Source organism: Quercus suber, unplaced genomic scaffold, assembly GCF_002906115.3.
Source record: "Quercus suber isolate HL8 unplaced genomic scaffold, Cork oak 2.0 scaffold_658, whole genome shotgun sequence".
Taxonomy (NCBI): Eukaryota; Viridiplantae; Streptophyta; class Magnoliopsida; order Fagales; family Fagaceae; genus Quercus; species Quercus suber.
In genome coordinates this window covers 328,220-341,301 of record NW_027070099.1, presented here as the reverse complement: position 1 = coordinate 341,301, position 13,082 = coordinate 328,220, and the positions used below count along the sequence as shown (strand labels likewise).

The 13,082-nt window shown below is 35.0% G+C and overlaps 1 protein-coding gene across 4 annotated transcripts in view; it reads right to left on the bottom strand.

Annotated features, from left to right (window-relative positions):
- Positions 1–13,082, bottom strand: part of LOC112015400 (uncharacterized) — a 45,033-nt gene that overhangs the window by 20,350 nt on the left and 11,601 nt on the right. Inside the window, exons 17-20 of one of the 4 annotated variants that reach the window (XM_065765864.1) lie at positions 12,734–12,841; positions 11,331–11,447; positions 6,739–7,201; positions 5,980–6,282 (exon numbers count right to left, since the gene is read on the bottom strand). In XM_065765864.1, coding sequence (XP_065621936.1) covers positions 6,778–7,201; positions 11,331–11,447; positions 12,734–12,841 — 649 coding nt within the window. In that variant the 3' untranslated portion in view covers positions 5,980–6,282; positions 6,739–6,777. Of the gene's footprint in view, positions 1–5,979; positions 6,283–6,596; positions 7,202–11,330; positions 11,448–12,733; positions 12,842–13,082 lie in introns of those variants that run through there. The other 3 variants (XM_065765863.1, XM_065765865.1, XM_024047805.2) reach the window with 3 other exon arrangements.

The following is a 13,082-nucleotide window of genomic DNA, read 5'->3' as shown; positions in this document are numbered from 1 at the left end:
ATTACATAGGAATCGATATTTATTTTTTTGCATTGGAACTTAGAATAATCATGTATTACTCTGCTTCCTGTGATTTAATGGCACTAGATTTCACTTAGAACCTAGTCCTGTTAGTCTTTATTGTTTTATAAAATAAATCTAATATATTTTATTAGAGTATATAAAAGAGTGATTTTTACCATGATCCTTAGCTTAGTGAATTTAAACTCTCTTGCTTTCACCATCTCTTGTGACTAATGAAGTCAAACTTCCCATCCCTGATTTTTTCAGGACACTTTTTTTTTATTTCTAGTGACATTGAGAACAAAGAGAAACTAAGGTCCGTTTGAATTAAGGAGGAGTAGAGTATAGTAGAATATAATTGGTTTAAAATTAGCATATTTTTAGTCAACTCTACTCTACTCCTCTCCACTCCCTCTCCCTCTCCTCTCAATCTAAATGGGCCTTAAAGCGACTTCATAATGCTAATGCTAGGTATTCAAAGAAAACAAAAATCACTGTGGTAGCTGGCCTGAAAGGATTACAACTAAAAAAACCTGGAAAAAAAAACTTGGAAAAAATAAATAAGAAAAGAAAAGAAAAGTAGAATATACAACCCATATTCGAAATATTAAAGAGAGAGAGAGAGAGAGAGAGAGAGAGAGAGAAACTTTCAAAATCCCATCCATAGGAGATAATATCAATGATAATTAAGTATTGGTTTGGATACAGCTAAAAGTTGCGTTGCGTTTCTGCCTTGCGTTTTCTCCTTTTTTTTTTCTTTTTTTTTTTTTTGGCCCGCATTGTTGGACTTTGAGAGACAAAAAGCACTGTGCATGAACAGTGCATGCACTATTCACACACTGTTCATGCACTGTTTACGCATTAAAAAAATATTAAAAATGGGTCGCACGACACTATTCATACATTTAAAAATTATTTTGCTACAGTATTTTCAGCAACAATAAGTTGTATCCAAACGAACCCTAAGTTTAATATGGGCCCAACAAAAACATAAATACCATGAACAAAGCAATTTCAAGTCCTGCCACACAAACTATTTTAAAAACAATTACACAATCTCATTTTACTAGAATTTTAAGATCAAGTGTAATCCAAATTAAGCTTCCACCATAGCGTGGATGTGGATCCATGAACATAAGAAAGCATGTAAAATCATAGGCATGTCACACACGTAACCTTGGATAAAGTATTTTTTTTCTTATTGTCGAGACCTACACAAGGTAAAATAACAAATATTAGTTTGAAAAATTAAAACCAATTCAAGAAAAGAAATAATTAGAGAAATATCTAAATCGAAAAATCTTCTCGAACCTTTAGTGACAGAGCAGTTGCCTTATTAGGTCTGAAGCATCCTTTGCAATCTTGCAATATTCAGTATCATTGTCAGGTAGAACCAATCATTCAAGTTGCTCAACAACCGGAAATATAGATGTCTCCAAGAACAGTTCAACGTTAAAAAGCCACAAACTCCCCAAAAAACTACCATGAATCCAAGTCCCATGCCCATATAAAGACATTTCCAAAATTCATCTTCATCTTCTTGATAGTTTGTATTGCCACCTTTAGTTGACTCAGCATTTGGTTCCACATCTCCTGGACACTTCAGTGTAAGTGGAGGACCACAGAGTGCAAGATTACCAATCCAAAAGGGTTAGCAATCTGGATTTGAGGGCCTGTTGGAATTCTTCATGACAATTTGTTATATGACAAGTTCAAGAAACTCAAAAAATGCAAATCACCAATGCTAGCTGGAATTGAACCAAAAAGTTGATTTCTTAACAAATCTAAGGATTCTATCTATTCCAAATTATCAATTTCTTGAGGAATTAATCCTGTCAATGTGTTTCCTGCTAAGTTCAGTGTTTCCTGCTAAGTTCAATGTTTTCAACTCTATAAGGTTGAAAATCTCTACTGGAATTTCTCCAGTTAATTTATTACTTGAGAGATCGATACTGCTTATCTGTCCAAAATTCCTTCCATAGATGTAAGAGTGTCCTTTCCAACTAACATTTGTATTGAAAATATAATTGACCCGACCCCCATTTAGAAATGTAACTTGAGTGCCATCCAAATATACTAAATCAGCTATATTAGTTGGCTTATTATTTGAATTTTTAAAAGCCATGGCAGTCAAATTATAAAGGCATCGAGGAATATTTCCAGAAATGTTGTTTTGAGACAAGTCGAGGAATTGACTATGTGCTAACCGGCATAGTTGTAGTGGTATGCATCCATGAAACTTATTGGAGTGAAGATTAAGAATGACCAAAGACAACAAGCTTTCTCCCATGCAAGCTGGAAGTTTTCCCGAAAATGAATTGTCTCTCAGATTTAAAAATGACAACATTGCGCAATTTCGTAATGACCCTGGTAATTTTCCCAAGAAGCTATTGTTGCTCAAATCTAGTACCCTAAGTTCTATCAAAGAGCCCAAAGACCTGGGAATTTCTCCAAAAAAATTATTACTGGCCAAATTTAGAACTATTACTGCTTGCCATTGCATGAAACAATCAGGGAGGGCTCCAAATAGCTGGTTGTTTGAGAGATCAAGATAGAACAATAATTTCACTAAATCCAAGCATAGAAAAGAAATGACCTCGTTAGGGTCGTCAGCTTTGCCTACGACCTCGTTAAGGTCGTCAGCTTTAGGGTCGTCAGCTTTGCCTTCAACCTCGTTAGGGTCGTCAGCTTTAGGGTCGTCAGCTTTGCCTTCGACCTCGCTAGGGTCGTCAGCTTTAGGGTCGTCAGCTTTGCCTACGACCTCGTTAAGGTCGTCAGCTTTAGGGTCGTCAGCTTTGCCTTCGACCTCGTTAGGGTCGTCAGCTTTGCCTACGACCTCGTTAAGGTCGTCAGCTTTAGGGTCGTCAGCTTTAAGGTCGTCAGCTTTAGGGTCGTCAGCTTTATTATCTTCAGCTTACTGCCTTCAGCTTACCCTTCAGCTTACTACCTTCAGCTTACTATCTTCAGCTTACCCTTCAGCTTATTACCTTCAGCTTACTATCTTCAGCTTACTACCTTCAGCTTACTATCTTCAGCTTACCCTTCAGCTTACTACCTTCAGCTTACTATCTTCAGCTTACCCTTCAGCTTACTACCTTCAGTATGCATAATAGAGCTGACGGGTCTTTGGAGATCAAATTTTATTTTTTCAATTAAAAATTCCCCTTATCAAGGATCAACAAGGGAGTAAGTGCAACTAAAACATTTAGTGCAACAACTCTAATTTTTTCCCCCCCGCAATTACTTAAGCTCTCAGAAGCCCCAACATAAATAATCATTAAAATATAAACTTTTTTTTGGAGATAAAAGTTTTCGTCAAATTATTTGCAAGGGGCAATGAAAATCCTTCGTGAAAAGGATATTATTGTGAGGGTTAATAAAATGCCCTCACTAATAATAATTATTTGTGAGGATTGAGATTGACCTTTGCAAATAATCATTAAAATATCAAAACTTTTGGAGGGAAATTTTTCCCTCCATACTTTTTGCTAGGGACAATAGAACTTCCTCACAAAAAGTGTATTATTTGTGATGGTTAAAAATATACACCTAGTAATATTATTTCCCTCCATACTTTTTGCTAGGGCTTGCTTAGGGATTCTTTAGTTGAATTGTAATTTTTTTTTTTTCATTAAAAGACTTAATGCTGTCTATATAGACTTTATCCTAATTATTTAATTATTACATATTTAGTTTTATGTTTTTTATATGATAATGAGAATGATAGATAAAGAACTATCCACTAAGTAGTTTATTTATAAACAGAATTTGGTAAATAGACTTTTTTGATGAACTGATAGTTGAAAATTAACTATATGTGATACTCCTTGATGGAAAGGGAATAAATAACAAACCAATTTTAAAATTGAGGGGATATCCCTAGTCTAACCTTGAAAAAGCATGCTGTGCTCTCTCCCATATGTTATTTGAAAAAAGGTCCAAAATTGTAAATCTTTCAGAGAAAGCACAAATTCAATGGTATGCTTCCATAGGACTTATTGGAACGTAGGATTAGAGCAATTAACTATGGCAGACCTTCCCAAACCATACTGGTACTTTTCCAAAGAATCTTTTCTCTCCTTGTTCTATAATCATCAAGGAACTGAAATTTCTCAAAGGCAAAGGTAAGTAATAAGCAGATCCAACATTTCAAGCTCAGACAGTGAACCCGAAGAGCTTGGAACTTCCCCATAGAAATCGTTGCCAGCAAACTCAAAATAGCTAGGTTAGGCTAATGCATAAAACAATTAGCAAGTCGTTTGGATAATAGGTTGTCTGATAGGTCTAGGCATTTCAACAACCCACCATTAATATTAACAAACAAACAGAACTGACTAGGAAAATCGATTTTTGGAGAGGTTCAATATAGAGAGATTTGTGGGAAAAAGTGGTCGTGGACCCTCTAGCTAAATGGTTAGCATTCAAATTAATTGCTAGAGCATTGTAATTTATTGGTTAGTAGAAAGTACTACTACTGCCACTAAATGGTGCAATGTTTCTGGTTACAAATACTTGGACGACGTATGAAATTATCAGCATTGTACAATTGATGGTAACTTTAACATTTTCTAAATTTTAATTGTGATATCTTAGGTTAATTTATTTCAACCATGTAGTTTTATGAATCAATGAGTGACATAGTTTAATTTAATTATACTTGTGGGAAGATAAAATCTTCTTTGTTCCATCTGTCATGTCATGCAATCACATGGTCGAAACCATACCTAAACTTTGCTTGACATTCGATTATATATGTTGGGAACAGCTAGTGTGGTAAGGGAGACTTTTAGAAGAAAGATTGGTAGCTATATATATATTTTCAAGTGTAGCTACATCAAATACAAATCCTCTGTATCATATTTTGTGTTCCACTTTATGTTTTACCAATCACAACTTATCATGTGTTCCCTCCCCCCCCCCCCCCCCCCCCCCCACCAACAAACTGTGAAAAATTATGGGCTATTCCGATTCGTCATTCGCTCCATAGGGCATATGGGACTTGGGCCATAAACATATTATTATTGAATTTGACTCAATCATTGCCATAAACTTGATTACTAATCGAAAAGATCCTTCTATGGATCTTTCTACGTATTGGTTCATGATGAAAGAGAGTTTATTCTCTTGTAATTGTAGTCCTTAATAGATTTCAATAGGTTGCAGGGCTTTGTAAGGTGTTTATGCCAATAAGTTACTTTCCTTATATTCTATAACTTTGAGTAATCTTGTTCATACAAGTTACATTTAGATTTCACTAAGAACTTAGTCTTCTTAGTTTATTGTTTTATGAGAAAAAGAAAAAATTAATGTCATTATTTTAGTATTAATGGCAACTTTTCTTTTTGTTATAACTTTTGAGTCTTGATTGAAAAGTCAAAATAAGGTCCGCTCAATTCTTGACATTTTCTAAATAACTAGGGTTCAAATCCTCTCATCAATTATTGTAAAAATTAATAAATATTTATATAAATAAATAAATAAATATTTTATTATAAAATAAAAAAATAAAAAATAAAAACTCTCCAAATGGTTAACTGCTACCAAGAAGAGAGGGCTTTTTTTTTCTTTTCTTTTTTGAAATGAAGTTGGATTTTTTTTTTTTTTTTTGGTTTGTAATTCAATAGTTGGAAGTAGAAGGCTATTGGCAAAGTTAGATTTTGACATTGTCAAATTTGCTCTACTTTCTCCCAGTATATCGTACTCAAAGGCATTGGAAACAAGTAATTATTAAGTACTCTTAAAGTACGATGAAATTGTGCTTCCTCCTCTTACATTCATTATAAATCCCACTAATTAAATTCATGATGAAGTTCACCATGAACGGGAGATGAGAAAACACCATATCATCGAGTATCTGATAATTTTTCCTTAGAAACCTTAATACCCTCACCCACCTCATCAATTTACACCAATGTCATTTTGCCATGACACTCCACCTCGATCAATGCTACCTAATTCAAATAAAGAACAATAATGTTCTCGCAAACTCAATGCTATACACTCCATATACATTAGGTCCACAATTTTACATGTGATGTCCACATTTAAAACGTAAAATGATTAGTATACGGATTATATTCAATAATGAGTGATAATCATTACTCCTTAGAAAATAGACGCAAGACGGAATGCATGTGATAACATGGACAAATCACATCCCGAAGTGCGAAAACTTCATCAAATGATCAATCTACAAAATCTTTTCTCCATCCACTCTTCTACACTACAAAAATCTTACAACAAAATTCAGTTTCAGTTCTAAGGGAATGCACTCTTCACCTGGACAAATAAATAAATAAATAAATAAATTACAAAATCCTTTCACGAAATGTAGAAATTGAGATTACAGATAACTCTAAACAATATATTCTATAAAATTTAAAGTGGGTCAACAATAACCCGCCTCTATTTATATTTCAAAGAAGTTGAGATCCGCAAATTTAAAAGAAATTTTTCCGCTGGAGTGATTATAGTGAGATAAAGATATATATATATATATATATATATTTTTTTTTTTTATCAGAGAGAATAAGATATCTTCAAGATATATAAACTGATTATGGTCCTAAAAAGAAAAGAAAAATGCACAAACAGATAAAATATGGGATTCTACTAATTTAAAATTATTCTGGCTGGAATCGAAAAAATTAGAATAGGTTGGGATCATAGGTAATTGAAAAGTTGATTTCCAATATCCAATAAGACAGATATGGCAGAAGTTTAGAGAAACTGTACAAGTTTTAAGAATGAGAGGAACCTGGCCACGCTTCCATCTCAGTCGTCATCCTCAAGATCAAGTACCATTCTCAACTTCCTTCTCATTACATTACTCTTTGGAGACGCACTAGGAGCTAATTCATCAATTGCATCTTCCAATTCCTCATCCACTACCTGATCTGACAAATTATCTAAATCGTTCACCGGTGCAACATCCAAACGATTTCCACTGCCAATCCTTCTTATTAGATTACTCTGTGGAAATGAACTGGGGGCCACTGCATCCCCAAAAGCTGCTGAAATATCAACTTCTTGTTGTGACAAATTATCTAAATGATTCACAGGTGCAACGTTCAACAAACTTCCACTGCCAATGCTTGTCACTTCAGCTTCGGCAGTACCATTCAGACTGCCATAATTAAAAGAAACATTCACATCGACTCCTGCAGGTTCCGCCTTACTGCACTGGTTGTTAACATCCCTGAAAATACATAAGATTAGTTCTATGTTCAAGTTAATAAATATTATCAGAATATTTGAACAAACAAGAAGCTAAGCTGAAGCTATACTTTTCTTCACAAACCATAACTTAATGCAACCAACATCAAGTAAATAACAGAGGTTATTCTTTATTAGTACAAATTCCCTTTGAAAAGAAGCCAGCTTGATAAACACAACCCTGCTTTCCAAACATAACAGCTTAATAAGGATATCAATTTGTAAAATTCTAAGTAATACTGCTAACATGGGTGTCCAAAGCTCTTCGAGCACTTGACTAATCCCACATACTAGAAAATTATAGGGAGGAATCTATTGGGAGTGGCCCCAAGAGGCAAACTAGGAGTTTTGGACCCAGAGTCTCCTGTATCTCATGAGGCCTTGAGAATTTAATTTGGCATAATTCCTGCAAGTCTTTGAAGTAAACTGTCTGAAACTCATGATTAAATCAAAATAAAAATTTAAGAGGCTCAAATGACCCAACTTTATATCACTTTTTTTGTTCGCTTTATTTCCTCCATCTCCTCCATCGAATTAGTCCTTTCAATGGATATATACTCGAAAATTGACAAAGTAGAAAGCTTTTGCTAGTCTTACAAAAATTTTGGAAGAGTGCTGGATGCGGGAGAAGCAAGAAAATTATTATTTAATATTATTTATGTTTGCAAGTTAATTGTATTTTTATATTTTAGGTCCTAGTAGTTTATTGGGCTATTAGTATTTTAATTTGGGAAGCAAGGTTATTTTTGTAATAAGGCAATTAGGGTTTCCTAGCTAATTAAAACTAGGGTTTAGCAATCCTTTATAAGCAACTTATTGTACTCCTTGAGGAGATAGTTGATATTTTGATGAATAAAAAAAAATGGTCATTTGGTCTTTTCTTGGTCTGGTGCTGACTCCAGGTCTACCTTAGGTCCTGACTCCTAGTGGTTTCCCCGCTTGGTGCTTACTCCAAGCAAAGCCTAGGTGCTGACTCTTAGATTATATATTTTATTTTTCCATTGTTTTAGTGTTATTCTGGTTGTCCTGCGCCAGTTTTGGTATTAGAGCAAACATCGATCTGTCTGAAACATCCCGCAGTCAATCCAGAACTAGAAAAAATCACCAAAAAAAAAAAAAAAAAAAAAAAAAGAAAAGAAGAAGAAGAAGAGACCCATGCAAGACCCCTCACTCACCAGCTGCCAAAACCCATAAAACCAACACCCACCGCCGCAGAACCCAACAACCACCAGCCACCAGACTAGAAACAAAGGAGTTTGAAGCCCACAAGAGCCGCCGATGTCAATACTAGATTCGCGCCGCGAGAACCACCTATGCCAACTTGCCATCAACACTGCTCTCACCATGCCGCTTCATGCTTCGCCGGTTCTATCACCACGATCTGATGCGCGAGCTCTGATTTGCACCATCGAGCACCGCTGACCATGAACGCCGGTGAACCCATACCGCCTCTCCGCCGTTGACCTAGTGCCACTTCGTGATTGCTCCGCCGCTTCTTTTCTCTTTTAGTTTCTATGCTTCTAGTTTCTTCAGCTTCGATGCTTTTAATGTTTGGAATTCGCAGTCTTTAGTTTTAAATTGTAGTTATTTCTTTATTGTATTTCACACACACACACAAACAAAAAAATAATAATAAAAAAATAAAATAAAATGAGGGAGGAAAAGAAATAAAGTGTTGTTGCTGCCAGCCCATTGCACATATGGGGTTTTTTTTTTTTTTTTTTTTTTTTTTCACAAATCCATTTTGTCCACTTAGACCCACTCAATTGAGGAGCCAAGTCCGTGACTATCAAGTGCAGTAAGTTGACCGCTGACAAGGTGAGCTATGGTAATATCTGAAGCACCTTATTTTGATGGTGATGATACTTATCCACGAGATTTTGTCAACTGGATGAATGGGATGGAGCAATTCTTTGAGCAAGCAAATTGGGCAGATAACAAAAAGGTTAGGTATGCTAAGTTGAAGTTAAGAGGTGGAGCACAAATGTTTTAGGAGAAGCTTGAATATTTCCACTATATGAATTATGAACCTGCCATTAGCGTGTGGGAAGATATGAAAGAAAAGCTTTGTGATGAGTATTTGTCACCATACTATCGAGCTAAGTATCTACCCCAATCTCAGTATGGTACTTTTCAAGTTGAAGCAAATACAATGAATCCTCATCCTCATCCCATTTCATGTTCTCAACGCACTTTTGAACAATCTATCAAGAAATTATCTATAAAGGAATTAAAGGAGCTTATGAAAAATGTTCAAGATAGGATTGCTCAAATGAAGCAAAAGAAGACTCAAACTGATTCAATTGGAAAACCAAGGATACTAGATCACAATGAACTTATTGCTGCCCCAATAGAAGACAACATTGATGATAATATCTTGGTCGTGGAGAATCCTCCAGTAACATCAAAGCCTATTGTTGACACAAACGTACATGCCTCGACAAGTGTTGCTTTAACATGCATGCAAGGAAATGAATCTATTGAAGAGCAGCAAGGTGAAGAGATGGTGCCTAAAGAGAGTATTATGTTAGAGGGTGCACATGATGTGAAAGTTGAAGTTGTTGAACGTACTTCTGATCAACCCTCCACAGTCCTTGAAGATCTACATCTTGGTGAAGTCAAAGAAGTTAAAACCACAGTGCTTCCTATGGTTCAAGAAGAGATTATACTGATTCCACACCTTGATTTTGTTATTCCAAATGAGTTTGATGTGGTAGAATTCAAGGTTTTTCTTTTCCCTATGCTCCCTAAGGTGATTTCAAATTTGAAGCAAGTGTTATTTGTCAGCATCCTAATCCTTCAATGCTTTAAAACTCAAGGTCGAGTTTTCTCCAACCAAAGAAGAATGATGCGGGAGAAGCAAGAAAATTATTATTTAATATTATTTATATTTACAAGTCAATTGTATTTTTATGTTTTAGGTCCTGGTAGTTTTTTGGGCTATTAGTATTTTAATTTGGGAAGTAAGGTTATTTTTGTAATAAGGCAATTAGGGTTTCCTAGCCAATTAGAATTAGGGTTTAGCAATCCTCTATAAGCAACCTATTGTACTCCTTAAGGAGATAGTTGATATTTTGATGAATAAAAAAATTAGCCGATTGGTCTTTCCTTGGTCTGGTGCTGACTCCAGGCTTACCCTAAGTGCTAACTCCTAGTGGTTTCCCCGCTTGGTGCTGACTCCAAGCAAGGCCTAGATGCTGACTTCTAGGTTATATCTTTTATTTTTCCGTTGTTTTAGTTTTGTTCTGGTTGTCCTACGTCAGTGCTATTCCTTTTCCACTTGAAATATGAAGTCAAGTTCCAACAAGAATTGGATTGAAAAAGTTTTCAAAGGTCCTCCTTAATCGAGTTTGTTTGATATGCTCATAAGAGCCACATTTGGTCTGGGAGGTCACTCATGGTTTGTTTGAAGCCTGAGTTCTCAGGTTGTGATGTTTTCTTCTCTTTTATTTGTTTTTCTCGTTAGTCACTTTTGTGCCTTTGGTTAATTGTTTCCTAGCCTCTTGCAACGTGTAACGTACTTTCTAGCCCAGGTTCCAATGCCCCTCCAGTTGTAAGACTTGTTTCTTTGGGTGCTTTAGGGGATGTCCTGAAGAAGCATGTTTGAGAGCTTTGTCGTGTGTCTTGATTTTATTTTTTATTTTTGGCAGTAAACTTACTATTTACCCATCAAGAAAAATAGGTCAATTGAAAGTTATTTACATCCAGGCATCCCAGAGAAGTGGGCATAACAGATGCCAAAAAAGGTTTCTGCAAAACTGAAAATGATAATGATGCCATTTCAGCACAAGAAAATATATAACAATTTCCAAAGGACTAGGAAGTATTTTCTAGACTTTAAGCCTATTATCAATTTGTCATTCATCTCGAAGTGTGCAAATACTTCAAACATAGTACATCAGCATCACAACTAAATAGATCCACTAAACATTCAACAACATCAATCTCCCTCGTTTCCAACATGTTCAATTGTAGGAGTAACTACTTGGAAATGGAAAAAAGTGAGATTAACAATTCAAGTTCAACCTGAATATTCAGCATTCTATGGATTGTAGAATAAATTGAATAATGTAGTAACTAGCAAGATGAATCGGGGAGGATGAGCAACATACTGTATTTTGACAACTTCAGTAGGTCTATTTCCAGGATCATTTTGAATTTTTGTTCCCTGAATTGAGATGGCTGTGAGCTTCTCATCCTTTGACTGAGGATGCGGCCTTCTAGTTTTCCTGTATCCAATAGATTAATTAATTATAAACAAAGGACAGAAAGAAAACATAACAGGAAAAGTTGTTGCCACTCAGTGATATGATTAGATTAAACACACGGATACTCTAATTTAGAGTTACGGAGTAAATGAATATATAGATAATTATGTTCCAAACAGTACTATCTTCAAAAAGGAAACCACAAAGGATACAGGTATAAAATTATGAAAATTAATGACATGTTTAGAGTGCTGCAGCTATTTAGCATTTAAACAGTTATAATACAATGAAGGATTCCATTATGATTTCCAATGTTTTCTACATAATGCAAAGGAACTTTTAGATCATTCAAAAGTAACAGAATTCCAATCAACGTGATGCAGCATAATTAAGGCATCGTGTGCTATGCAGATATTACTAATATCATCACCTGATATCAACTTGAGTCTCGGTCCAATTAATGTGTCCCATTTTCAAATACATGAGACTTGTTCCCAGTCCACGGGAAAAAGGCAAATGATGGATCCAATAACATAGATACCATGCATATATTCAAAAAATTGTGTACCATTTACATATAAGAAGAGCTGTTCCCAGGCTAAGGACAATTCCAAGAAAAAGTTTTATGATAGGACAAACAATGAAACCACTAACATAGGCTCCATGCATAAAATTGACAATATAAGTTTAAAAGAATTAATCATAAATATGGATGAGACAATGGAACTGGCAGTGCAAGGTTCATGTTGATGGCCACAAATAGCAGCAGTGCTACGGACCAGAAAAATCAATGTAATATTAAAGCCAAGAGACATTGTAGATGTAAACAAATAACGAAGCAGATTAGTTGGAATTTTTTTCTTGGTTCTACAGTGGACTAGGCAAGAGAATTCTTGATTTTCAGAAATATATTTGACACCATATATGCAAATCTAATAAACAAAAGTGAAATTTATCATTATTTGGGTAAGTACCAGTCATAAAAATAAATAAACTTTAAACTATGAAAGATAAGAGAATAAGAAACAATATGACAGGCAGTTCTGCTTTTGCTTACCAAGCAAAATTTAAACAAAAGTGGAGATAACAACTATGCCATTTTTAAGGAAAAACACTGAATATTTCAAATACAGTTCATAGATTCCTTTCAAATAAACAATGATTCCCAGATATGAGTCCATTATAAGGAAAGGTAACAGCTTCCAGATATAAATACCCAATATAATATATACACAATCAAGCTCCAACAACTATAAATATTTATTCTTTGTGATGAGAGAGAGAGAGAGAGAGAGAGAGAGATTTACTTAAGAACAGAGCTTAGGAGTTCATCATCCGAATCATCTTCGGGCAATAATCCTTCAACTTGTTCTGGTAATTGCTCACCAAATAGCCTCTCATTCTCCTTTTTGCGCCTACAGTTTTTTAATATATATATAGATCAGTAGCATCAGGAAATCCAGCAATATTTGACAAGAGATGTCAAATTCATCTGAACTTCGAAAAATGAAAATGAAAATTCATATATGTAGGGAAAAAGTCAGAGAAAATACAAATATAATGAAGGGATGATTTTGGCAATTGCACATGTCCATCAGTAAGAGAAAACCAAATATCTGACATTAAACCAGCCATGCCCTATGGTTTGACTGATGG